This window comes from Suncus etruscus, chromosome 11, assembly GCF_024139225.1.
Source record: "Suncus etruscus isolate mSunEtr1 chromosome 11, mSunEtr1.pri.cur, whole genome shotgun sequence".
NCBI lineage: Eukaryota > Metazoa > Chordata > Mammalia > Eulipotyphla > Soricidae > Suncus > Suncus etruscus.
The window spans coordinates 105,317,105-105,342,396 of NC_064858.1; the positions used below are offsets into that span (position 1 = coordinate 105,317,105).

Below are 25,292 nucleotides of genomic sequence, written 5' to 3' on the forward strand. Positions count from 1 at the left end.
ACTGTGTATTCCTGTTTGGTGTCTTCCTCACTGGTCCTGATTTCCAGTCATTGCTAGTGCTCCCTCACCATATTCTTACTCAGTACCTGGGGATTGTCATAGAGTCTCAGAGTTTTAAATACCATGGGAGCATTAGTTTTTAGTCCAAATCTCCACTTCAGGGGCCAGAGAGATAGCACAGTGCTACAAACAAAACAAAACAAACAAACAAACAAAATCTCCACTTCAGTGTCTCACAGTGCCTTCTAGAATATGCCTCCTACACTCAGGAATCATTCCTGGTGGTGCTCAGTGAACTGGTTTTTGTTTTTTGTTTTTTGTTTTTTTTTTTGGTTTTTGGGTCACACCCGGCAGCACTCAGGGGTTACTCCTGGCTCTACACTCAGAAATCGCTCCTGGCTCAGGGAACCATATGGGACGCCAGGATTCGAACCACTGTCCTTCAACGTCTAAGGCAAACTCCCTACCACTGGGCTATCTCTCCGGCCCATGCTCGATGAACTGTATGGGATACTAAGGATTTAACCCACGTTGGCTGCATGCAAGTCAAATACTCTCTGTCCTGTTACTCTGGCCTCCAACCTGGGCTTTATCCCATATGATCCCGAGCCTCACCAGGGCCAGGAGTGTTCCCTAAGTACCACCTGGTATAGCCCCAAAGCAAAATAAACAAATAAACCAGACAAACCACTCTAACCAATAGGCACATCTGATAATGTTGGGGTAGCAATCAGGTTATACATCCTTACTGGAATTTTTTCTTTCTGTCCCTGATCATTCTCAATTGTTATTTATTTACCAGGTGTGAAGGAAACAGCATGAATTTTACTCCAATTCGTACCCCTGTCTCCCGCAAGTAAGTCACTTACTAATTTTTTGGTTTCTTTTTTTTTTGAGGAGGGGAGTTTTGAGTCACACCCGGCAGTGCTGAGGCGTTCCTCTTGGCTCTACGCTCAGAAATCACTCCTGGCAGGCTTGGGGGACCATATGGGATGCCGGGTTTCGAACCACTGTCCTTCTGCATGCAGGGCAAATGCCCTACCTCCGTGCTATCTCTCCAGCCCCTTTGGTTTCTATTTTAGAGACTTTTATAACCTCAGTGCAAGTTTATTTTATTTTATTTTATTTTATTTTTTGGTTTTTGAGTCATACCTGGTGGCACAGGGGTTACTCCTGGCTCTACACTCAGAAATCACTCCTGGCAGGTTCAGTGGACCATATGGGATGCCAGGAATTGAACCACCATTCATCCTGGGTTGGCTGCGTGCAAGGCAAACGCCCCACCGCTGTGCTATCTCTCTGGCCCCACAGTGCAAGTTTAACCTCAAGACTTGAAGGGTTTGGGGAGCTAGTTGTAACTGGGATTTCTGAAGAACAAACAGTTCATGCCTTTTCGGCGAAGGCAAAGATTGGGAAAATGGCGCTCACTTAGCCAGCCAAGTCAGCCCACTCAATGCTGCTGATCAGTGGGGTGATGCATCAAAGCCACATGGGCCTCTGACCTAGGACTTAAAGGCTTTTAAGCGCATACTTCCAAACACTGGGTTTCCAATCTACTGTATCTTACTTCACTATATATATTTTTTTTCTTCACTATATATTTTTTGTTTTGTTTTGGGGCCACATCTGGCAATGCTCAGGGATTACTTCTGGCTCTGCACTCATAAATCACTCCTGGCATGCTTGGGTGACCATATGGGATGCCAAAGATCTGAGTTTTTGGGCTGCACCTAGCAGTGTTCAGGAATTACTTACCTGATTCTGCTCAGGGATTACTCATAGCTATTCTTGGGGGACCATGTATAGTGCCAGGGATTGAACCAGGGTCAGCCACTTGCAGGTAAGTGCCCTGCCCCTGTATTATCTCTCCAGCCTACAGGCTTTTTCCTTCATCCTAGCTGAAAGTACATTATAATATTCTGTATGTATTCAATAAAAATTAAAAGTGCTGAGGGGCCCCAGAGAAATAACTCTAGGGATTGAAACATTTGCTTTCAGGCAGGTGGCAGGGTTTGTTTTCTGTTGTTGTTGGGTTTTCTTGGGCCACACCTGGTGGCACTCAGGGGTTATTCCTGGCTTGCATTCAGAAATCGCTCCTGGCTCAGGCGACCATATTGGATACTGGGGATCAAATCCACACCCGTCCTGGGTCAGCCGCGTACAAAGCAAATGCCCTACCACTATGCTGCCACTCCAGACCCTGGGTGGCAAGGCAAGGTTTGATCTGCAGTACCACATGATCTTCCCAGCACCACTAGGAATGACCCCTGTATGTCTGTCAGCTGTGGTTTAGAAATAAAGGAAGGTGGACTGGAGCAGTTGCATGTGGCCAACCTGGGACCAACCTGGGTTCGATTCCCTGCACCCCATATGGTCCCGGAGCCTTCCAGGAGTCTTTTTTTATTTTTTTTTAATTGAATAACTGTGAGATACACAGTTATGAAGTTGTTTATGTTGAGTTTTAGTTATATATGTCCAACACATTCTCTTCACTAGTGCACATTTCCCACCATTAATGTCCTGAGGGTAATTTTCTATAAACACTTTCTTGTTCCCTTCCTCCAGAAGTGATTTCTGAGGGCAGAGCCAGGAGTAACCCCTGAGCGCCACTGGGTGTGTCCCAAAAACAAAACAAAAACAAAAAAGAAATGAAGGAAAGTGCTGATGAAGAAGGGCTGGCTCAGCAGCAAAGTGCCTGCTTTGCGTACATGTGGCCTGCATTCAATTATGGCAGCACACATACACAGAAGTGCAGACTTTCCTGAATATATAGTTTGGGCTTCTGCTATATGGTCTCTCCACTCTGCTCTCCGTGAATTGAAAACAGCCAGACTGGTTGGATTTCCACGTGAGGGTTTCTCCACTTCTGTATTGTTTGTTTTCTTTTATTGTTCCTTTTAATTAAAATTTTATCTTGTTTTTGACCATACCCTGTGGTGCTCAGGGGTTACTCCTGGCTCTACGCTCAGAAATCGCTCCTGGCTTGGGGGACCATATGGGATGCTGGGGATCAAACCAGGGTCCGTCCTGTGTGGGCCACATGCAAGGCAAATGCCCTACCGCTGTGCTATTGTTCTGGCCCACAGGAGTAACTTCTGGGCAAACAAAAAATTATAATATGTTTCATGAATGTTCAGATAGCTTAATGACTATCAGTGTCTTTTCTGATTTCCCATAGAACAACTGTCCCTAAACATGGAGCTGCCTGTGACTTGGGAAATTCCACCACATCTAGGGGAATGTCCTTCTCAGAATCAGTGGATTTAACTCCGTTGCCATCTGTCCAAGAACGTATGGCCGTCCTCTGTCCTTCTCGAGAACTTCTGGAATATTACCAGAAGAAAATGGCCGAGTGTGAGGCAGAAAATGAGGGCCTGTTGGAGAAACTGGAACGCTACAAGGAACAGTGTGGAGTGCAGGTACAGAGATGGTACACATCCTTGGGCTTTGAAATAAATGTTGATTAGTGAGATCTGGAGAAGTACCAACTTATCACACAAGCAGATTATATATATATTTTGGTTTTTGGGCCACACCCAGCGGTGCTCAGGGGTTACTCCTGGCTGTCTGCTCAGAAATAGCTCCTGGCAGGCACGGGGGACCATATGGGACACCGGGATTCGAACCAACCACCTTTGGTCCTGGATCGGCTGCTTGCAAGGCAAATGCTGCTGTGCTATCTCTCCGGGCCCTTTAAGTTCTTTATTTTATTTTATTTATTTTTTGTTGGTTTTTGGGTCACACCCGGCAATGCTCAGGGGTTACTCCTGGCTGTCTGCTCAGAAATAGCTCCTGGCAGGCACAGGGGACCATATGAGACACCGGGATTTGAACCAACCACCTTTGGTCCGGATCGGCTGCTTGCAAGGCAAACGCCGCTGTGCTATCTCTCCGGGCCCGATGCTGGAGATCTAACCTGGGTCAACTGCATGCTGTGTGTAGAAGTATTCCAGCCCCATTTTTTTTTTTTTTTTGTATATGGTTTTGTTTTGGGGCCACATCTGGCAGTACTCAGGGCTTACTCCTGGCTCTGCACTCTGACAGGCCTTAGTAGATCATATGGAATACTGGGGATCAAACCCTGGTTGACTGCCTACAAGGCAAGCACTCTACCCACTGTTCTATCTCTCCTTGTGATAGTCCATCATTCCATTCTCTTGTGTTACCTTTTGAACTAGGGATATGACACAGTTGTATAGAATTTGCCTTTCATGCATGAGACCTGTGTTTGATACCTGGAATGGCAACAAAACAAAACCAAACAAAATAAAACAACTTGAACTTAAGGTATTCAGGGGCAGAGGACTTGCCTGGCCTGTGTGAGGTTCTCAGTTTGATTGCTTACACCTCAAAAAAGAAAAAACATTGGGGAAATAAGTGGAGGGAAATGAACACTGGTAAAGGGATGGATGCTGAAATGCCCATAATCCCCCAAATTGAAACTCAGAATCAACTTTTGGGGCAAGGGTTTTGCACATCTGGAGGTACTCAAGAATTACCCCTGGCTTTTCTTTTCTTTTTTTTTTTTTTTTTTTTTTTTTTGGTTTTTGGGCCACACCCGGCAATGCTCAGGGGTTCCTCCTGGCTGTCTGCTCAGAAATAGCTCCTGGCAGGCACGGGGGACCCTATGGGACACCGGGATTCGAACCAACCACCTTTGGTCCTGGATCAGCTGCTTGCAAGGCAAACGCCGCTGTGCTATCTCTCCGGGCCCACCCCTGGCTTTTCGCTCAGAAATAAATCCTGGCAGACTCAGGATCATATGGGATGCTGAGGATCAAACCCGGGTCAGCCACATGCAAGGCAAACACCCTGCCCACTGTGCTATCGCTCCAGCCCCATTTATCAATAGCTTTCTCAACAGCTTTCTTTTGTGGGTGGGCTACATCCAGTGACGCTCAGGAGTTACTCCTGGCTATGCGCCCAGAAATTGCTCCTGGCTGGAGGACTATATGGGGCGCCGGGGATCGAACCGCAGTCCGTCCTAGGCTAGTGTGGGCAAGGCAGACGCCTTACCACCATGTACCGTCGCTCTGGCCCCAACTATCAACAACTTTTTAACTGTATCTCCTGGTGATTTAATAAAGATAAAGACTAGATTTTCATAGTTCTTTCCCTATTCTGTTTTTCTGAGAAACATGTCAGCTTCAGATGTCAGCTCTTTCCTTTCTGCCCCGAACCTGTTAAGGCTTCATTTCATTGATAAGGCTCCATTTCTGCCTCCACATGTCCCTGCTTCTTACTCTTTTCCTGTGCATAGCAGAAAGCTCTACCTTAGAACTTAATATCAGTTTTTCAGTATTTCATCTCTTGGGACTAAATTTCTGAACCTTGGCATCATGATGAATTCATCATGATGAATTGTCATGGGGGCTGTTCTTGCATTGTAGACTATTGTTTCCATCTTGGACCTCTATTGAATAGATACCAGTAGCACATTGACCCTTCCTATTCTACCTCTATTTGTTTTTTTGTCTTTGTTTTTGTTTTTTGGGGGCCACACATGGTAACAGTCAGGGGTTGCTCCTGACTCTGTGCTCAGAAATCACTCCTGGCTCCTTGGACCATATGGGACGCCAGAGATTGAACCAAGGTCTGTCCTAGGTCAGCCATGTGCAAGGCAAACAAACGCCCTACTGCTGCACCACTGCTCTGGCCCTTCCACCCCTATTTGTGATGATCAGAAATGCCTGTAGGGGGCCTGGAGAGATAGTACAGTGGTAGGGTGTTTGCCTTGCATGAAGACAGATGGTGGTTCAAATCCTGGCATCCCATATGGTCCCCTGAGTTAATTTCTTTTTTTTTTTTTTTTTTTTTTTTTGGTTTTTGGGCCACACCCGTTTGACGCTCAGGGGTTACTCCTGGCTATGTGCTCAGAAATCGCCCCTGGCTTGGGGGGACCATATGGGACGCTGGGGGATCGAACCGCGGTCCTTCCTTGGCTAGCGCTTGCAAGGCAGACACCTTACCTCCAGTGCCACCTACCCGGCCCCTGAGTTAATTTCTGAGCAGAGTCAGGAGTAACCCCTGAGCACTGCTGGGTGTGGCCCAAAAACCAAAAAAAAAAAAGAAAGAAAGAAAAAGAAAAAAGGAACAAAAGAAAAAAAGAAATGCCTGTAGAGGGGCTGGACTGAGTGTACATCGGATAAGGTACTTGCCTTGCATGTGGCTGACCTGGGCTTGATCCAGCAGTCCATATAGTCCATAATGTCCATTGAGCCCTACCAGGAGTGATCCCTTAGCACAGAGCCAGAAATAAGCCCTGAATTCTGCTGGGTGTGGCTCAAAAAACAAAGAAAACAAAAAAAGTTGGGCCAGAGGGGTCGTACAGTGGGAAGGGCACTTGCATTGCACATGGCTGACTTGAGCTTAGTTCCCAGCACCACATATGGTCTCCTGAGCACTGCCAAGAGTAAGCCCTGAATAAAGGCTCAGGAATAAACCCTGAGTATAGTCCCCCCACCAAAAAAAAAAAAAAGCAAAACCCAAGAAAACAACAACATAAAAACTGCAAAGGCTTGGCCCGGAGAGATAGCACAGCGGCGTTTGCCTTGCAAGCAGCTGATCCAGGACCAAAGGTGGTTGGTTCGAATCCCGGTGTCCCATAGGGTCCCCCATGCCTGCCAGGAGCTATTTCTGAGCAGACAGCCAGGAGTAACCCCTGAGCACCGCCGGGTGTGGTGTGGCCCAAAAACCAAAAAAAAAACAAAAACAAAAAACTGCAAAGGCTACCTCAATTTTTCTTGTGGGTATAGGCAATTGTACCCAGTACTTCATGAAAACCATGTTCTTGCAGAGGTCACAAGCCATTGTAGAATAAATAAATTATAAAGAAAGTGCCCTGGGCCAGAGTTTGTATCTGATTTGCCCATCCTCAGAGTTACCTGTACCTTGGTGCTTGTTTTACTTTGTATTATCTTTTCCTCTTAAAGCTGAACTAGTTTAGCAATTTCTTTTCTTTTTTTTTTTTTTTTGGTTTTTGGGCCACACCCGGCAGTGCTCAGGGGTTACTCCTGGCTGTCTGCTCAGAAATAGCTCCTGGCAGGCACGGGGGACCATGTGGGACACCAGGATTCGAACCAACCACCTTTGGTCCTGGATTGGCTGCTTGCAAGGCAAACGCCGCTGTGCTATCTCTCCGGGCCCAAGTTTAGCAATTTCTCTGAACCCTCATCCTATTTTTTATTCTGAAGAAATTCTGTTGTTTCATTGTTTTTCTGCTAGTGCCTTCTGTTTTTGACCTCTTGCTTGATAGTTGTTTTTTTTTACTTCTCAGTCTAGAAACTTAGTCAAGTCTTCCCCAATTTAACAGATAAAACACCCATCTTGAGTTGTACTGTTTTTTTTTTTTTTTTTTTTTTTGGTTTTTGGGCCACACCCATTTGACGCTCAGGGGTTACTCCTGGCTATGTGCTCAGAAATCGCCCCTGGCTTGGGGGGACCATATGGGACGCCGGGGGATCGAACCGCGGTCCGTTGCTTGGCTAGCGCTTGTAAGGCAGACACCTTACCTCTAGCGCCACCTTCCCGGCCCCAGAGTTGTACTGTTTTGAAGATGACTGCCTTTTAGAATTATTTGACTTTATTTAATCTACTCAGCAACCCATTGAAGTTTGATATCTGACCTCACTGCTCTACTAACAGTTTTCCCCAATACCTAGTTGCCAAAATGATCTCTTTGACCTCTGCAGTGTACCTGCAAAAGTACTGCAGAGTTTCAAATGACATTATTTTGCTCAATATTGTTTTGCTTATTGTTCACACTAAAAAATAATTTGTCGGGCCCGGGCGGTGGCGCTAAAGGTAAGGTGCCTGCCTTGCCTGCGCTAGCCTAGCCTTGGACGGACCGCGGTTCGATCCCCCGGCGTCCCATATGGTCCCCCAAGAAGCCAGGAGCAACTTCTGAGCGCATAGCCAGGAGTAACCCCTGAGCATCACAGGGTGTGGCCCAAAAACCAAAAAAAAAAAAAAAAAAAAAAATAATTTGTCGGGGCAAAACTATAGCACAGTGAGCAACTCCACTGTACTCATGGCTGACCCAGGTTTCATCCCCAGCATCCTGTATGGCTCCCTGAGCCTGCCAGGAGTAATTTCTGAGTGCAGAGGTAGGAGTAACCCCTGAACACTGCTAGATGTGGTCCAAAGTTCCGGAGGAGAAATTTTTATTTTTTGGTAATTGGATCACATCGAATGGTGCTCTGGGCTTAATACTGGTTCTACATTCAGGGGTCACTTCTGGCAGATTCAAGGTCAATATGTGATTCTGGGAACGGAATCCAGGTTGGTCGCATGCAAGGCAAGTGCTGTACTCTGTCCCCAACATTATTTTACTTAGAACACTGATGAGAAAAACAGTCCTAGCCAATATAGAACAAAATTGTGCTATTTCAAGGGCTGCTCTTGTTTTGCTTAAAGCTAGTTCTAAGCTTCTCATCCATCATAATGTAAAATGTGGACTTCCTGTGTTATTTATCACTATTGACCTTCCTTCATCTTCTTCGTTTTGTTTGGGGGCAGGATGTGTGTGTGTGTGTGTGTGTGTGTGTGTGTGTGTGTGTGTGTGTGTAGATCATTTTTTGTTTTGTTTTTGGGTCACACACGGCAGCGCTCTGTAGTGACTCCTGGCTCTATGCTCAGAAATCGCTCCTGGCAGGCACAGGGGACCATATGGGATGCCAAGATTCGAACCCCGCCCTTCTGCACGCATGGCAAACGCCTTCCCTCCATGCTATCTCTCCGGCCCTGAAAGGAGGATTTGAGAAGATGAGTGATAACTGCAAACATCACGCTCATTTTGTAGCTCTTAAAGCCAGTTTTCTGGAGCTTGTGCTTGGTATGCAGTAGGGTGGGGTTCAGTTCCTGGCACTGGACGGTACCCCAAGGATCATCATCAGATGTAGCCTCTGAGTACTGAGCCAGGAGTGGTCCCTGAGCACTCTTACTGAGCAAAACAAAATTAGGTGTCTGCATAACCTCTGGTTTTGATGTGATTTCTGCTCGGTGAAACCACTTTAAGAACTGACTCTGCCCCACTCCATAAAAGGTAACGCCTAGGAAGCATCATGTCATTCATTTCAATTACCTTTTTAACCCCAGCATAAACTGGAATGGGATTTGCAGCAGAGAGAGGAGGAGATTGCTGAGTTGCAGAAAGCGCTAAGTGATATGCAGGTCTGCCTTTTCCAGGAAAGAGAACACGTGCTACGGCTCTACTCGGAAAACGACCGGCTGAGAATCAGGTACAAAGTGGCTGGGAACATTTCTAAATGATATCATTTATCTGTGATCAGTCTCATGGGATTTTCTATGTAATCAGTAATTTCCCACCCTCCGTCTCCAGCCCCTAAAAACCATTATTTATTGTTTTGGACCACTGGAGGTAGCTCGCATAAGTGGAATCGCAAGCAGACTTATCTTTTTGTGTCTGGCTTACTTCACTGACATAGTGCTTTCAAGATTCATTCATGTTACAGCATGAATCCAAATTTCATTCCTTTCAGAAGCCCAATAGTTTTTGGTCCCAAAGAGATGGCTCAGTAGGTGCCAAACTACTGACCTTGGATTTGATCTGGCATCCCGTAGGGTCCCCTGAGCATTGATAGGTGTGAGTCCTGAGTGCAGAGCCAGGATTAACCTCTGAGCATTGCAGGGTATGGCTCAAAAGGCAAAAAAAGAGAATTCCATTATATGAATATGTATATTTTGCTTATTCACCTGTCCACTGATGGACATTTGAGCTACTGCTAACTCAGTGAGTATGATTTTCAGTGTAGGGGTTTTTGTGTGTTAGCTCGGTTGATTGGTGAATTTTTATTTTTCAGCCATACCTGGCAGAGTTCAGGGGTCATATTTACTTCTGCACTCAGGAATTTCTCCTGGTAGTACTTGGGAGACCATATAGGATGCTAGGGATTGATCTTATGTCTGCTGCATAAAAGGCAAGTGCCTTTCCTTACCCACTGTATGATTGTTCCAGCATCTCGGTATAGGTTTTTAATTTATCATATGAGGTTCTTTTCTTCTATTTATAATTAGTTATATGTTTTTTGTTTTGTTTTGTTTTCGTTTTGGGCTATATCTGGCACTGCTGAAGGGTTACTCCTCTCTCTGTGCTCAGGAATCACTCCTGGCAAGCATCATGGGATGCCAGGAATCAAATCTAGGTTGGCACATGCAAGATAAACAAATACCCTACCCTTTATGCTATTGCTCTGGCCACTAATTTATTATATGTTTTAAATCATGCAATGGAATTGATTGTTGACAGACATATATGGTTATATATTTTCTATTTTCTGATTACACAACCACAGAGTTGTTTTGTTTTGTTTTTTTGGCCACACTCAATGGTGCTCAGGGGTTACTCGGGGCTCTGCACTTAGAAATCATTCTGATAGGATTGGGAGACCATGGGATGCAGGGATTGAACCTGGGTCACCACGTGCAAGGAAAACGCCTTACCTGCTGTGTATCGCTCTGGCCTGACCACAGAGCTTTGGAGAAGGACTAAGAGAATCATTGACATGTATGCTTGCTTTGGTGTCCCTAGGTCTCAACTTCTTGGGAAACTATTATTGGATAATAATCTCTGGTTTTAAAATTAGAGAAGAGAGGGCTGGGGATGGATTGGGGATGGACTGCCTTGCATGCAGCCCTACAATTTGAGCCCTGGCATTCCATATGATCCCCAAAGTCCACCAAGAATGATTCCTAAATTCAGTGTGGAGTAATCTCTGAGAATTTCTGGGTGTGGTCTAAAAATAAATAAACAATGGGCTGAAGTGATAGTACAAGGGGTAGGGCATTTGCCTTGTATATGACCAACTCTGAGTTCAATCCCTGGCATTTCATATGGTTCCCTGATCATTGGCAGGAGTAATTCTTGCGTATAGAGCCAGGAGTAAGTGTGGCCCCAAAACAAACAAACCCAAAACTGGCAGAGATATGAAAGAAGGTCCTTGATTAAGATTTCATATAGGGGGCCCAGAGAGATAGCACAGCGGCGTTTGCCTTGCAAGCAGCTGATTCAGGACCAAAGGTGGTTGGTTCGAATCCTGGTGTCCCATATGGTCCCTCGTGCCTGCCAGGAGCTGTTTCTGAGCAGACAGCCAGGAGTAACCCCTGAGCACTGCTGGGTGTGGCCCAAAAACCAAAAAAAAAAAAAGATTTCATATAGGATGGAGCCAGAGAGCAGAGAGATAGCATGGAGGTAGGGCATTTGTCTTTTTTTTTTTGTTTGTTTGTTTGTTTGTTTGGTTTTTTGGTTTTTGGGCCACACCCGGTAACGCTCAGGGGTTACTCCTGGCTATGTGCTCAGAAGTTGCTCCTGGCTCGGGGGACCAGATGGGACACCGGGGGATCGAACCGCGGTCCGTCCAAGGCTAGTGCAGGCAAGGCAGGCACCTTACCTTTAGCGCCACCGCCCGGCCCCAGGCAGAAGGTCGGTGGTTCGAATCCTGGCATCCCATATGGTCCCCTGAGCCTGCCAGGAGCGATTCTTGAGCATAGAGCCAGGAGTAACCCCTGAGTGCTGCCGGGTGTGACCACCTCTCCCCCCCAAAAAAAAAAAAACCCAACCAAGATTTGATATAGGGCACAGCTCTTAACCTCTTGCATTTTTTGATTATTATAATTAAACTTGGCCCTTTTGACCAACCATCTGTCTTGCTCCTAGAAAGACTTTGTTCTGTAAATCATCCCCATATTGTTTATCTTGTTTTTTTTGTTTGTTTGTTTGTTTGGTTTTGGTTTTTGGGCCACACCCGTTTGACGTTCAGGGGTTACTCCTGGCTATGTGCTCAGAAATCGCCCCTGGCTTGGGGGACCATATGGGATGCCGGGGGATCAAACCGTGGTTCGTCCTAAACGCTAGCGCTTGCAAGGCAGACACCTTACCTCTAGTGCCACCTTCCCGGCCCCTGTTTATCTTGTTTGAGGGTTTATTTCCTTGGATATCATTTCTGATATCCATTGTCTCAGGATGAATTATCAGGAAAACAGACCCCAATGGGAATTCATTTGCATCAGGTTTGTTAGGGTGTGATTGATCACAGGACCAAACCTCAGGGGCAGTTTGCCTGGGCAGAAGTTGGATGTGATTCAGTGACAGCAGGCTTTGTTCTGTCTCAGAAATGGGATAACCTTTCTGAAAATGCTGAGTGGAGGGAAGGGGCTTGAACTTCTCCTTCCCCATTGTAGGGGGAAGTTACACAGTAGAAAACCCCCAAATCTTTAGAGATTAAGGAATCCCAGAGAAGGTACAGATAGTAAAATGAAGGGCTCTAGATTATTGAAACACCAGAAACCATCCAGGGAACACCGGGGGTGGGGGAAGGGAGGGGAAGCCCTGTATCCAGTCTTCTATCTGTCATCCTTCCCGAGAGGAAGACAACCTTCAGAGATTATTCCTAAAACCTCCTCAGTCCTTACATTTTCTTGTGAGATTATAAACTCCCTTAGCTTTAGTTAGCATTAATTGATAATCTGTTTTCTTATCTACCCTTCTTTCTATGATTATGGTTGAACAATAAATATTAGTCTGGGCTCTCTGTCCTCGAGGCAATTAGTCCCTGACCCCCATGCTTTCTCTATAATATCTCTTTCTTTTTTGGAGGGGTCATAATCAGTGGCATTCAGGGGTTACTCCAGGGGTTACTCCCGGCTCTGTGCTCAGAAATCACTCCTGGCAGGCCCCGGAGACCATGGGATGCCGAGATTCAAACCACCTTCCATCATGGATGGGCTGCGTGTAAGGCAAACGCCCTATTGCTGTGCTATCTTTCCGGCCCTCCAATGTCTGTCTTGACTTAATCCTCAGGGCAACCCTGCTTCAGGCCCTTTCATGGGTGAAGTGATCGCAGTTGGCTGAGGCTCTTTCTAGAGAAAGATAAGCTCTAGGGCTAGGCTGTGAACTTGTAGCATTACTGGCCATTAGGAATGAATCCATCAATCCTTAAAAGGGATCTAAGCAGTGTCCCCTGGGGACAGTGAACTTAGTGATCTAAGAGTGGACTTAGTGCATTCTAATTCTCCTTTTGGGTGGCTTGGGGAGTGGTAGAGGGAGGGAATTAGGTCACAGGTGGCAGTATTTAGGAGCTACTGCTGACTCTGTGCTCAGGTGTTTGGGGAGCCATGTTCAATGTTGGGGATCAAACCAGGGTTGAGGGGCCGGAGAGATAGCCTGGAGGTAAGGCATTTGCCTTTCATGCAGAAGGTCTATGGTTCGAATCCCGGCATCCCATCTGGTCCCCCAAGCCTGCCAGGAGCTATTTCTGAGCGTAGAGCCAGGAGTAACCCCTGAGCGCTGCCGTGTGTGACCCAAACCCCCCCCCCAAAAAAAACAACCAAAAACAGGGTTGAGTGCATGCAAGACAAACATGTTACCCTATATGCTCTCTGGCTCTATAATCCTCCAGAACCAACTAGAAATTGTTTTCTAGACTTATTTTCTGTGCTTTAGGTTATAAATGCTGGATTTTTTTTTCTTTGTGTGTGGTTTTTGGGTCACACCCGGCAGTGCTCAGGGGTTATTTCTGGCTCCAGGCTCAGAAATTGCTCCTGGCAGGCATGGGGGACCATATGGGACTCCAGGATTCAAATCGATGACCTCCTGCATGAAAGGCAAATGCCTTACCTCCCTGCTATCTCTCTGGCCCCTAAACGCTGGATATTTTGAAAATCAGAGCTAAGGTCAAGAAGAACTTTTTAATTTGAAGTTATTGACGTTTTATTTATTTATTTTTTTTTAGTTTTTGGGCCACACCCGGTGGTGCTCAGGGGTTACTCCTGGCTTTCTGCTCAGAAATAGCTCCTTGCAGGCACGGGGGACCATATGGGACACCGGGATTCGAACCAACCACCTTTGGTCCTAGATCGGCTGCTTGCAAGGCAAACACCGCTGTGCTATCTCTCCGGGCCCATTATTGACGTTTTAAAAGTGACTTTGGAGTGATTGTACAGCTGATAGTGCATTTGCCTTGCACGTGGCTGACCCAGGTTCAATCCCCAGCATTCCATATGGTCCCCCAAGCACTGCCAGGAATAATTCCTGAGTTTAAAGCCAGGAGTTACCCCTGAACATCACTGAATGTGGCTCCAAAATAAAAACAAAATCAAAAGAAAAATTACTGTTGGAGGAGTCAGAGCTATATAGCACAGTGGTAGGGCATTTGCCTTGCAAGCAGACAACCTGGGATGGACCTAGATTCAGTTGCCAGCATCCCTTATGGTCCCCTGAGCTTGCCAGGAGCGATTTCTGAGCTCAGAGTCTGGAGTGACTTCTGAGCGCTGCCAGGTGTGACCCAAAAACAAAACAAAACAAAAAATTACTGTTGGACTGGCAAGGCAGTTCATTGGGTCAAGTGCTGACCTGGGTCAGCCATTGGCATCCCGTAGGATTCCCTGAGTCCCACCAGGAGTGATCTCTGAGTGAAGAGCTAGGAGTAAGTCCTGAGTCCCATTGGTGTGGCCCAGTTAGTCCCCCTCCAATTAATGATTATTTAATGGAGATGTTTAAAATAGAAAAGTTTACTTATTCTGGGGACTGGAGAGGTGGTATGGTGGTTAAGATACTTGCCTTGTATGTGGCTGATCCAGATTTAGTTCCTATGTGTATCTCGTATGCTTCCCCCCCCACACACACACACCAACATTGCCGGGAATGATTCCTGAGTACAGAGCCAGGAGTAACCCCTGAGTAGCACCAGGTATGGCCCCCAATTTTTTAAAAGAAAAATTAACTTATTCTGGACATAACAAGTACTTTTAATTCGTTGAGAATTTCAGGGAGGTAGAAGATAAGAAGAAGATTCAGCATCTCTTGGCCCTGGTGGGAACAGACACAGGAGAAGTGACCTATTTTTGCAAGGAGCCTCCCCACAAGGTAAGTAATCTTTGGGAGAGTAAAGTAATCATGGTGTTGGGGGGGGGGGGAAATCAGGCAAGATTATAGATTTCAAGCAGCACTTTGCATGCAGGGGGCCCGGGTTCAATCCTCGGTACCACGTGACCCTGAGCTCTGGCAGGAGAGCAGCCCCCAAGCACAGCAGGGTATGTCCCTAAAACAAAACTAAAAGAAGGGGGCCAGAGTGACAGCATAGCACACAGGGCATTTACCTTGCACACAGCCAACTCCAGTTTGATTCCTGGCATCCCATATGGCCCCTCAAGCCCGCCAGGAGTAATTTCTAAGTGCTGCCCAAACAACAAAAACAAATGAACAAACAAACATACAGAAAAACTAAAAGAAAACAGAAGCAGTATCTGTGGTATTTGTTAGAGGAGATAGTTCATCAGAGGCCCATGATGACCCAGGTTTTCAAATGACTTCCAAAAGACTTTGTGACTTTATTTTGTTTTGTTTTGTTTTGTTTTCCCAAAGCCTTAGACATTTACATTGCTTATGACTTTACACTATTTGAAAATCTACAGCACAGAGGATTATATGTTTCAGATAAGATTAGAGTGAAAATACAGCTGATAAGGTGTTTGCTTTGCCTGGGCCAACCCTGTGTGATCCCTGGCATCCCATATGGTCCCCGGAGCCCATCAGGAGTGATTTCGGAGTGCAGAGCCAGAAAGTAACTCCTGAGCACCACTGGGTATGGCCCAAAACAAAACAAAAAAAAGATTAGAGAGAAGGGCTAGAGCTATAGTCAGCAAGTAGCACTTTTGCCTTACATGAAGCTGACCCAGGTTCAAACCCTGGCATCCCATTTGGTTCCTTGTAGAAGGCCAGGAGTAATTCCTGAGCACAGAACCAGAGTAAACCGTGAGCATTGCTGGATGTGGCCTCCTCCTAAAACAAAATAAAGATTAGAGAGAAAATCAGAAAGAGACTTAGTGTACTTTTAGTACTACATTTTTAATCTGATTAAAAATTATTTATTAGGAGCCGGAACGCTAGCAAAATGGTGGTAGGGCATTTGCCTTGCATGCACATGACCAGGGACAGACCTGGGTTCGATCCTCGGCATCCCATATCATCCCCCAGCGTGCCAGGAGCAATTTCTGAGTGCAGAGCCAGGAGTAACTCCAAGCGTTGCTAGGTGTGGCCCCACACCAAAACAAAACAAAAAAATTCTTTATTAAGTATTTTTGGGCCATAGCCCTCTATGTTTGTGCTTATTCCTGGCTCTGTGCTCAGGGATCACTCCTGGCAGGGATCAGGGAACCACGTGGAGTGCTGGGCTTCGAACCAGAGTTGGCAACGATAGAGCAGGCTACTTTCTTTCAGTGCTCTCTCTCCAGCTTTTTTTTTCTTTTTTTTTTTTTAAATTATTTATTTATTTATTTATTTTTGGGGCCACACCCAGCGTTGCTCAGGGGTCATTCCTGGCTGTCTGCTCAGAAATAGCTCCTGGCAGGCACGGGGGACCATATGGGACACCGGGATTCGAACCAACCACCTTTGGTCCTGGATCGGCTGCTTGCAAGGCAAACGCCGCTGTGCTATATCTCCAGGCCCCGGGTGACTCTTTTAACAAAATGTTTATAATCTCCTCATAATAAAAACTGAAATGTTTTATATTTCCCCCGCTTTTTTTTTAGGCCACACCCAAACGTGTTCAGGTGTAAATCCTGGCTATATCAAATAATTACTTTTCCCATTGTTACTATTTATAGGGGGGCACACCCAGCAATACTTAGGGGCTCTGCGCTCAGGATTTGCTCCTGGCACTGCTTGAGGGATGTTATGGGATCCCAGGGATTGAATCAGGTTGACTGTGTGCAAGGCGAGGGCTCTACCCACTGTACCATGTGTCCACATTGAGATAGCGAAATTGAAACTCAGAGAGTTTTGGTTATTTTTCTAGCACTCAAATGAAACCTGTCTGCCCTTAAAGTTATTCCTCATTTTCTTTCTTTCCCCACAACTTTTGCAGTATCCTGACTGGAACCCAGAACCTCACACATGCTTTTTTTCTTTTTTCTTAATTGTGATAACATTAGTTTTCACAATTTTGTATCTTAGGTCAAATTTACACCTCTTCAGGCCTGGAGAGACAGCACAACAGGAGAGCGTACTTTTCCTGAAGAAGGCCCAGATTCCATCCCTTATACCCATGATCTCCACACCCACTACAACTTGGGTGTGGATCCAAAAATTGAAAAAAAATCTAATAAAAAAAAAAAAAAAAAAAAAAAAAGAAAAAAAATCTAATACCTCTTTGGGGCATATGTTACCACTTAGCAACCACCAAGATATCAGTATCCCTTCGTCACAGTCATTGACTTTTTTATTATTAGGTTTTTGTTTTGGGGGCACACTCAGTGCTGCTTAGGGCTTAGTCCTGGCTCTGCACTCAGAGATCACTCCTGGTGGTGCTTGGAGGATCTTATGGGGTCCTGGGGATTGAAGCCCAGTTGGCTAAGTACAAGACAAATGCCATATCCATTGTACTATATGCTCTGGCCCCTGACTCTCCCCTTAGATTGCTCCTCCCCAAATCTCTCTATTAATCATAGCCTATGGTCGAGTGCCAGAGTTGGTTTCTATTTTGTCTATTCCTGTGCATGGTCCTTATTAAAAACAGAATACAGAAGCCTATTAGGGCCATCTCCCATCATTCTGTACCCTCTAGCTAAAACTTTTTATAGATGAATGTATACATCCTTTTTTTTTTTTCTTTTTGTTTTTGGGTCACCCGGCAGTGCTCAGGGGTTACTCCTGGCTCTATGCTCAGAAATTGCCCCTGGCAGGCACAGGGGACCATATGGGATGCCGGGATTTAAACCACTGACCTTCTGCATGAAAGGCAAACACCTTACCTCATGCTATCTCTCCGGCCCCGAATGTATACATTCTTGCCAGTTTTCCTTTTATTTAAAAAAAAAAAAAACCTATTACGTAAAATATTACTGTGAAAGATTTGTAATCCACTTTGGACAAAATAAAACAAACAAACTATTGATTGATTGATTGGTTGTTGGGCCACACCCAGCCACATTCTAGGACCACTCCTAGCTCTGGACTCAGAAATCGCCCCTGGCAGACTGGGGGACCATATGGGATGCCGGGAATCGAACCAGGTCCCTCCCTGGTTGGCAGCATGCAAGGCAAACACCCTACTGCTGTGCTATCTCTGCGGCCCTCTTGTCAGATTTTCATTTCTAAGTGACACTAATAGACATCTTCAAACACATCTTCATATGTAGGCTTCTGTGTTTCCATTACTACAGGCTCTGTCAAAGATCACTTTTTTTTTTTTTTTTTTTTTTTTTTGGTTTTTGGGCCACACCCTGTGACGCTCAGGGGTTACTCTTGGCTATGCGCTCAGAAGTTGCTCCTGGCTTCTTGGGGGACCATATGGGATGCCGGGGGATCGAACCGCGGTCCGTCCTAGGCTAGCGCAAGCAACAAAGATCACTTTTTAATAATGTCTTTAGCAGACATTGCTAAGTAACCCTCCATTTAAAAAATTTCTATCACAACACTGGGGTTTTTCGGTTTTGCTTTTCTTTGGGGGCCATTCCTGGCAGTGCTCAGAGCCTACTCCTGACTCTGCTCTCAGGAATCTGTCTTGGCGGGCTCAGGGAACCCTATGGGATGCCGGGATTGAACCCAGGTTAGCTGCGTGCAAGGCAAACACCAATCCGCTGTACTATCACCCCAGCAGCACTGGGTTTTATCCTTGTGTCTCTCTGTCCATGTGTCTCTATACAAGGCATCCTTAATGATTATACCAATTTGACCAATTTAATTTATGAATAATGTTTGTAGATCTTTAGCTAAAGTGGGTAATCTTTCAAGATTCTTGAAACTACATCTTACCTCTTTTTGCTTCCATAGGTCTGGATTCCCCAAAAGACAATCCCGCCTGTAGGTACATGTAAACAGAATGAATCTTCAGCTGTCACAGGTTTGTAATTCTCATTGATGCACATCTCAAAAGCATAGTCAAATAATTCATATTTCCCCTTTTCTTACAGTGAAAATTTTCATATGATGTCTCTTGTGGTCTAAGATCTTAATGAACGTTTTAAATCATTCAAGGAATTAAATTTTATTTAGTGCAATTAAAAACAATTTTTTTTGGGGGGGGGCACACCTGGCATTGCTCAGGGGTTCCTCCTGGCTGTCTGCTCAGAAATAGCTCCTGGCAGGCACGGGGGACCATATGGGACACCGGGATTCGAACCAACCACCTTTGGTCCTGGATCAGCTGCTTGCAAGGCAAACGCCGCTGTGCTATCTCTCCGAAAAACAATTTTTTTGTTTGTTTTTGGGCCATACCTGGAGGCACTCAGGGGTGTTACTCCTGACTCTGCACTCAGAAATCTCTCCTGGCAGGCTAGGGGACTATATGGGATTCCGGGAATTGAACCCAGGTTCATCCTGGGTCAGCCACATGCAAGGCAAACTCCCTACTGCTGTGCTATCTCTCTGGGTCCTAAACAATATTTTAAACATTTATTTATTTGTTTGTTTGTTTATTTATGTTTTTGGGCCACACCTGGTGCCACTCAGGAGTTATTCCTGTCTCTGTGCACAGAAATCTCTGCTGGCAGGCTTGGGGGACCTTGTGGATCGCCAGGAATCAAACCTGGGCCTGTCCCGGGTTGGCCACCGTGTGCTATCACTCCGGCCCCTATTTAGTGCATTTTGATGACTCTTATTTTTATTTATTTAGGGCTTGGGTCCACATTCAGTTGGTCCCAGGTGGAACCACACCCAGTGGCTCTGGGTTTAGTTCTGGCTCTGCTCAGGAACCTCTCTTGGAGGGTTCAGGGGATCAAATAGGATGCTGGGGATTGAAACCAGGTCAGCTACATGCAAGGCAAATACTTATCTGCTATACTATTTCTCCAGCCTCAATATTGCTTATTTTTAAAATAATCTTGTTTTTCAAAAACTGACTAAAATAATCATAAACAATGTATAAATTTATTTTTTATATTCCATATTCTTTCTGATGACCTAAGATTTTACAAAGAAAATAGACACACTTCTAAAGGAAAACTCAATAGACTGGTCCAAAGAGATAGCTCAGAAGTCTGGAGTACATGCTTTGCCTGCATGTTTGATCCCTGGGTTTGATCCCCTGTACACTGCCAGGAGCAACCCCAAGGCATAGAATCTGGAGTGCCTGTTCCCTCAGCATTGCTGAGGATGGGAGCAAACAAAAAAACTTGGAAGAAAAATGTTACCTAGATATAACACACTAGCAGAGTTCCCTCATAGAAAAAAAAATTTTTTTTGTTGTTGTTGTTGTTTTTGGTCACACCCAGTAGCACTCAGGGATTACTCCTGGCTTTGCTCTTAGAAATCACTCCTGGCAGGGAACTATATGGGGTGCCGGGATTTGAAACATTGTCCTGATCTGCTGCTGCTTGCATCAAATGCCCTATCACTGTGCTATCTCTCGAGTCCCCCTTATAGAAATTCTTATTTGGGCCCGGAAAGATAGCACAGCGGTGTTTGCCTTGCAAGCAGCCGATCCAGGACCTGAGGTGGTTGGTTCGAATCCCGGTGTCCCATATGGTCCCCCGTGCCTGCCAGGAGCTATTTCTGAGCAGACAGCCAGGAGTAACCCGAGCACCGCCGGGTATGGCCCAAAAACCAAAAAAAAAAAAAAAAAAAAAAAAAAGAAATTCTTATTTAAAGGTTACTATCACAATTCAATACAATAAAATAAAAATGAAAAGAATTAAGTACTGTATTTGTTCATATTTTTCTGTCCTTAGTTTTCTCTTGACCAACTCCTCTGCAAAAATAACAATACTTGAAAGAAAAATAGAGGTCTTCATTAACTTGTTTTTCCTATTTTAGATTCTAAAACAGGCCCCAAAAAGGCAGTAATAAAAGGAAAGGAAGAAAAGTCTGAGACCCATCATAGAGACATACAAGTACTTATCTTACAGGTAAAGAATTGCTTTTGGCTTACCAGGTCAGTCTCATTCTATGACCTTATCTCTGTGCAACATAACTTTAGTATCATATGATGAGCTCTTCTCACACTTGTTACATACATCGAGGTATTGAGTTTCTTGTGTGTGTAAATAATATTTGGGTGACAGCTGGCAGGGCTTAGCGATTGCTTCCAGCAGGGGAGATACGATGCCAGGGTCTGAACCCAGCCCTCCTGAATGCAAAGCATGTGCGTCAGCCCTTTGAGCTCTCTCTTTCTCTGGCTTTCATGTGACACTGGCGTACTACTGAGCCATCAGCAGTATTTAATATTTCAGAACTTCTGACGAGTTTTACCAGCTAATGTATGAAGACTGACCCAGTAAATTCACAATATAAAAGGAATTTCTTTTTGTGACTAGCCTGGGGGGAAGTAGAGGGAAAATCTGTGTATGATGATAAATCCACCTTTGGAATATGTCTGTGGGTTGTTTTTGTTTTGTTTTTTTTTTAAATTCATGTTCTATAAGGTCTAGGGATGTAACGAATTATTCTTTTCTTGTTTGTTTCAGTTTGGGGGTCACACCTAACTGTGTGCAGGGCTTACTCCTGGCTCTGAGCTCAGGGGTCGCTCCTGGGGTGGTTCAGGGGACGATATGTAGTGCTGGGTATTGAACGTGGGTCAGCCATTGCAAAGCAAGTACCTTAAGCCCTGTGCTGTCTTTGTTGTTCCATGAATCATCCTTCTACAAATTAATGCATTCTATATAAACTAGAACAATGATTCTTATTATAGTTGCACTCAAGTTCCGATTTTTCCAGAGACTCACTTTTATTTTTTGTTTTTGTTTTTGTTTTTGTTTTTGGGCCACACCCGGCGATGCTCAGGGTTACTCCTGGCTGTCTGCTCAGAAATAGCTCCTGGCAGGCACGGGGGACCATATGGGACACCAGGATTCGAACCAACCATCTTAGGTCCTGGATCGGCTGCTTGCAAGGCAAACACCGCTGTGCTATCTCTCCGGGCCCTTATTTTTTAATTTTTTTAAAAAATTAAATATTCATGGGGCCCAAGTGATAGCACAGCTAGTAGGGCATTTGCCTTGCCTTGCGGCCGACACAGGTTCGATCCCTGGCATCCCATGTGGTTCCCTTAAGCTTGTCAGGAGGACAAGAGCCAGGAATAACCCCTGAGTCCCATTGCATGTGGCCCAGAAACGAACAAAATAAGCCAAAAATGGGGCTGGGCGGTGGCGCTGGAGGTAAGGTGCCTGCCTTGCCTGCGCTAGCCTAGGATGGACCGCGGTTCGATCCCCCGGAGTCCCATATGGTCCCCCAAGCCAGGAGTGACTTCTGAGCGCATAGCCAGGAGTAACCCCTGAGCGTCACCGGGTGTGGCCCAAAAAACCAAAAAAGAAAAAAAAAAAGCCAAAAATAAAATAAATCATCTTGAGACATGAGATAAAGTTAACAAATTGTTAATAGTTGGTCGCACAGTATTCCAATACCCATTCCTTCACCAGTTATCCGCCTGTCTTTCCCTCCACCCTAAACCTAACCTGCCTTGTGGCAATTGCTTCTCTCTCTCTCTCTCTCCCCCTCCCCCTGCCACACCTGGACCATATGGGATGCCAGGGATTGAATCTGGGTCAGTGCATGCAAGGTAAGCACCCAACCCACTGTGCTATCATTTCAGCCTGTTTATCTTTCTCTCTGTCTCTGTATCTCTCTCTCATTTTTCTCCTTTCCTCTCCCTTCCTTTCCTTTTTTCTCCTTTTTCCTTTTAGGTACCATGGTTCACTTTTATTTTATTTATTTATTTATTTATTTATTTATTTATTTATTTATTTATTTATTTATTTATTTATTTTGGTTTTTGGGTCACACCCAGCAGCACTCAGGGATTCCTCCTGACTCTACACTCAGAAATCGCTTCTGGTAGGCACAGAGGACCCTATGGGATGCCAGGATTCGAACCATCGTCCTTCTGCATGCAAGGCAAATGCCCTACCTTCATGCTAGATCTCCGGCCCCAGTTTACTTACTTTTTTTGTTTGTTTGTTTGTTTGTTTTTGTTTTTGTTTTTTTGGGGCCACACCCATTTGATGCTCAGGGGTTACTCCTGGCTAAGTACTCAGAAATCGCCCCTGACTTGGGGGGACCATATGGGACGCTGGGGGATCGAACCACAGTCCTTCCTTGGCTAGCGCTTGCAAGGCAGACTACCTCTAGCGCCACCACACAGGCCCCCAGTTTATTTACTTTTAGACCTAAGAAATAAGTAGTGCTTGCTCTTCAAGCCCACTAACTCCCTTGAGCACATAGCTATCTCTCTTGTCTCTTTGTTTGCAGGCTTATCTTTTCCCTCACATTTTTCTAGGTAAGTTTCATTCAATAAAAATTATCCTGTTTCTGGCCAGAGTGATAGTACAGTGGCAGGGCATTTGCCTTGCATGCTGCCATCCCAAGACAGGCCTGGGTTTGATTCCCAGAATTCCATATGGTTCTCCAAGACTGCCAGGAGTGACTTCTGAGCACAGAGCCAAGAATAACCCCTGAGTGCTGCTGGGTATAGCCCCAAAACCAAAAACCAAAAAAACAAAAAACAACAACAACAGCTACAAAAAACAATAAAAATATAAAAATAGGGGACCAGAGTGGTTGTGCAAAGAAGTAAGGCATTTGATTTGCATGTGCTAGCCTAGGACAGACTACAGTTTGATCCCCTAGCGTCCCATATGGTCCCCCATGCTAGGAGCAATTTCTGAGCGCATAGCCAGAAGTAACCCCTGAGTGTCACCAGGTATGTCCCAAAAACCAATAAAAAAAAAAGTGGAAGTCGGAGGGCTGCTTCACCTCTTGCTCCTCCCTCATTGGCTTAGGTAGAAGCGCTGCAGGCTCAGCTGGAAGAACAGACGAAGCTTTCCAGGGAGCAAGTTGAAGGCCTCCTGGAGGACCGACGGATCCGCCTGGAGGAAATACAAGTTCATCACCAGAAAAGCCAGGACAGAATCAAAGAACTAACCAAAAGGTGAGTATTCGAGAAAACTATAACTATCACAAAAAAACTTTTTGGATTAGCATAAAAGCAATCCTAGGAGACCAGGGATGTGGGTCAGGGGTGAAGTGCATTCCTGGCATGCGTGAGGCCTAGCTTCAATCCCTGGCTCCACAAAGAGAAAGAAGCAAGAAAGAAGGCAAGTGGATACTGGAGAGATAGGACAGTGAGTAGGGCACTTGCTTTGCATGCTGCCGGGGTTTGAGCCTTGGCACTTCATATGGATTTCCCAAGTCCTACCAGAAGAAAGAGGCACCAGAAGTCCTACCAGAAGAAAGAAAAATGAAGAGAGGGGCCGGAGAGATAGCACATCGGTAGGGTGTTGCCTGACACGCAGCTAACCCAGGACAGATGGAGGTTCGATTCCCAGCATCCCATACGGTCCCCTGAGCCTACCAGGGGTGATTTCTGAGTGCAGAGCCAGGTGTGACCCAAAAACAAAAAAAAAAATTGAAGAGAGGGTAAAGATAATCAACAATAATAACAACAACAACAACCAAAAATATCACAACAAAAATAAAAAAATGTTGTTGTTCTAATTCCATAAACTGTGATGAACACTCAGGAAAATGCTGGTGTTGTCTTTCATAGTCTCCATCATACCCAAGAACTGCTCTACGAGAGCACGAAAGACTATTTGCAGCTCAGATTTGAGAATCAAAATAAAGAGAAGTCGTGGATGCTTGAAAAGGATCAGTTAATGGCGTCCATTAAACAGTGCAAGGCACATTATAAGAAGAAAGAAGAGAAAGTTGGAAAAGTCAGACCAGCGGTACACGAGAGTCATCAAAACCACAATGAATATATTAAGGTAGTTTTTCAATTCATGTTTGATAGTGATGATTAATTTTCCTGAGATGGTTCAAAGAATCCAGAGAATGTCTAAGAGCTTCAGACGTAGCGTAGAGGGGGAACCCTGGAGATTTTGGGGGAGGGATGCCATGGTGACTGTGGGTAGGGGTTGGAACTCACAGGCCTGAAAACGTGCTAGAAATTAGAACTGAATGGAAAAAATTATCCAGGCTGAAGCCATAATGTAGCAGATAGGGTGTCGTACCTTTGATCCTCAGCACTTGTTTTGATCCTGTGAATCCTGACAGGAGTGATCCCTGGGTACAGAGCCAGGAGTAAGCCCTGAGCGCTGCCAGGTGGGACCCCCAAAACCAGTAGGTAAATAAATAAATAAACAAACTTACATGAAAAAATAAGAGTGATTTTTGAGTGCAGAGTTAAGAGTAAGCCTTGAACTATCACTGGGTATGGTGCCCAAACCAAAAATAAAATAGGTAATAAAATATCCTGGGATATGTGCGAGAAAGATGAGGCTGGCACGGTGTTCTTAGCTAGAGGAAGTGACCTGCAGGGTTTGAGGGGACAACCACATCT

The 25,292-nt window shown here is 45.2% G+C and overlaps 1 protein-coding gene across 1 annotated transcript in view; it reads left to right on the plus strand.

The window, feature by feature from the left end:
* The first annotated feature begins 818 nt into the window (after nucleotides 1-818).
* CCDC77 (coiled-coil domain containing 77) overlaps nucleotides 819-25,292 on the plus strand; it is a 29,072-nt gene continuing 4,598 nt past the window's right edge. Inside the window, exons 1-8 of the mRNA XM_049783219.1 lie at nucleotides 819-856; nucleotides 3,179-3,419; nucleotides 9,097-9,239; nucleotides 14,785-14,881; nucleotides 18,791-18,860; nucleotides 20,771-20,862; nucleotides 23,731-23,879; nucleotides 24,498-24,717. Of these exons, the coding sequence (XP_049639176.1) occupies nucleotides 819-856; nucleotides 3,179-3,419; nucleotides 9,097-9,239; nucleotides 14,785-14,881; nucleotides 18,791-18,860; nucleotides 20,771-20,862; nucleotides 23,731-23,879; nucleotides 24,498-24,717 (1,050 nt within the window). The remainder of the gene's footprint in view (nucleotides 857-3,178; nucleotides 3,420-9,096; nucleotides 9,240-14,784; nucleotides 14,882-18,790; nucleotides 18,861-20,770; nucleotides 20,863-23,730; nucleotides 23,880-24,497; nucleotides 24,718-25,292) is intronic.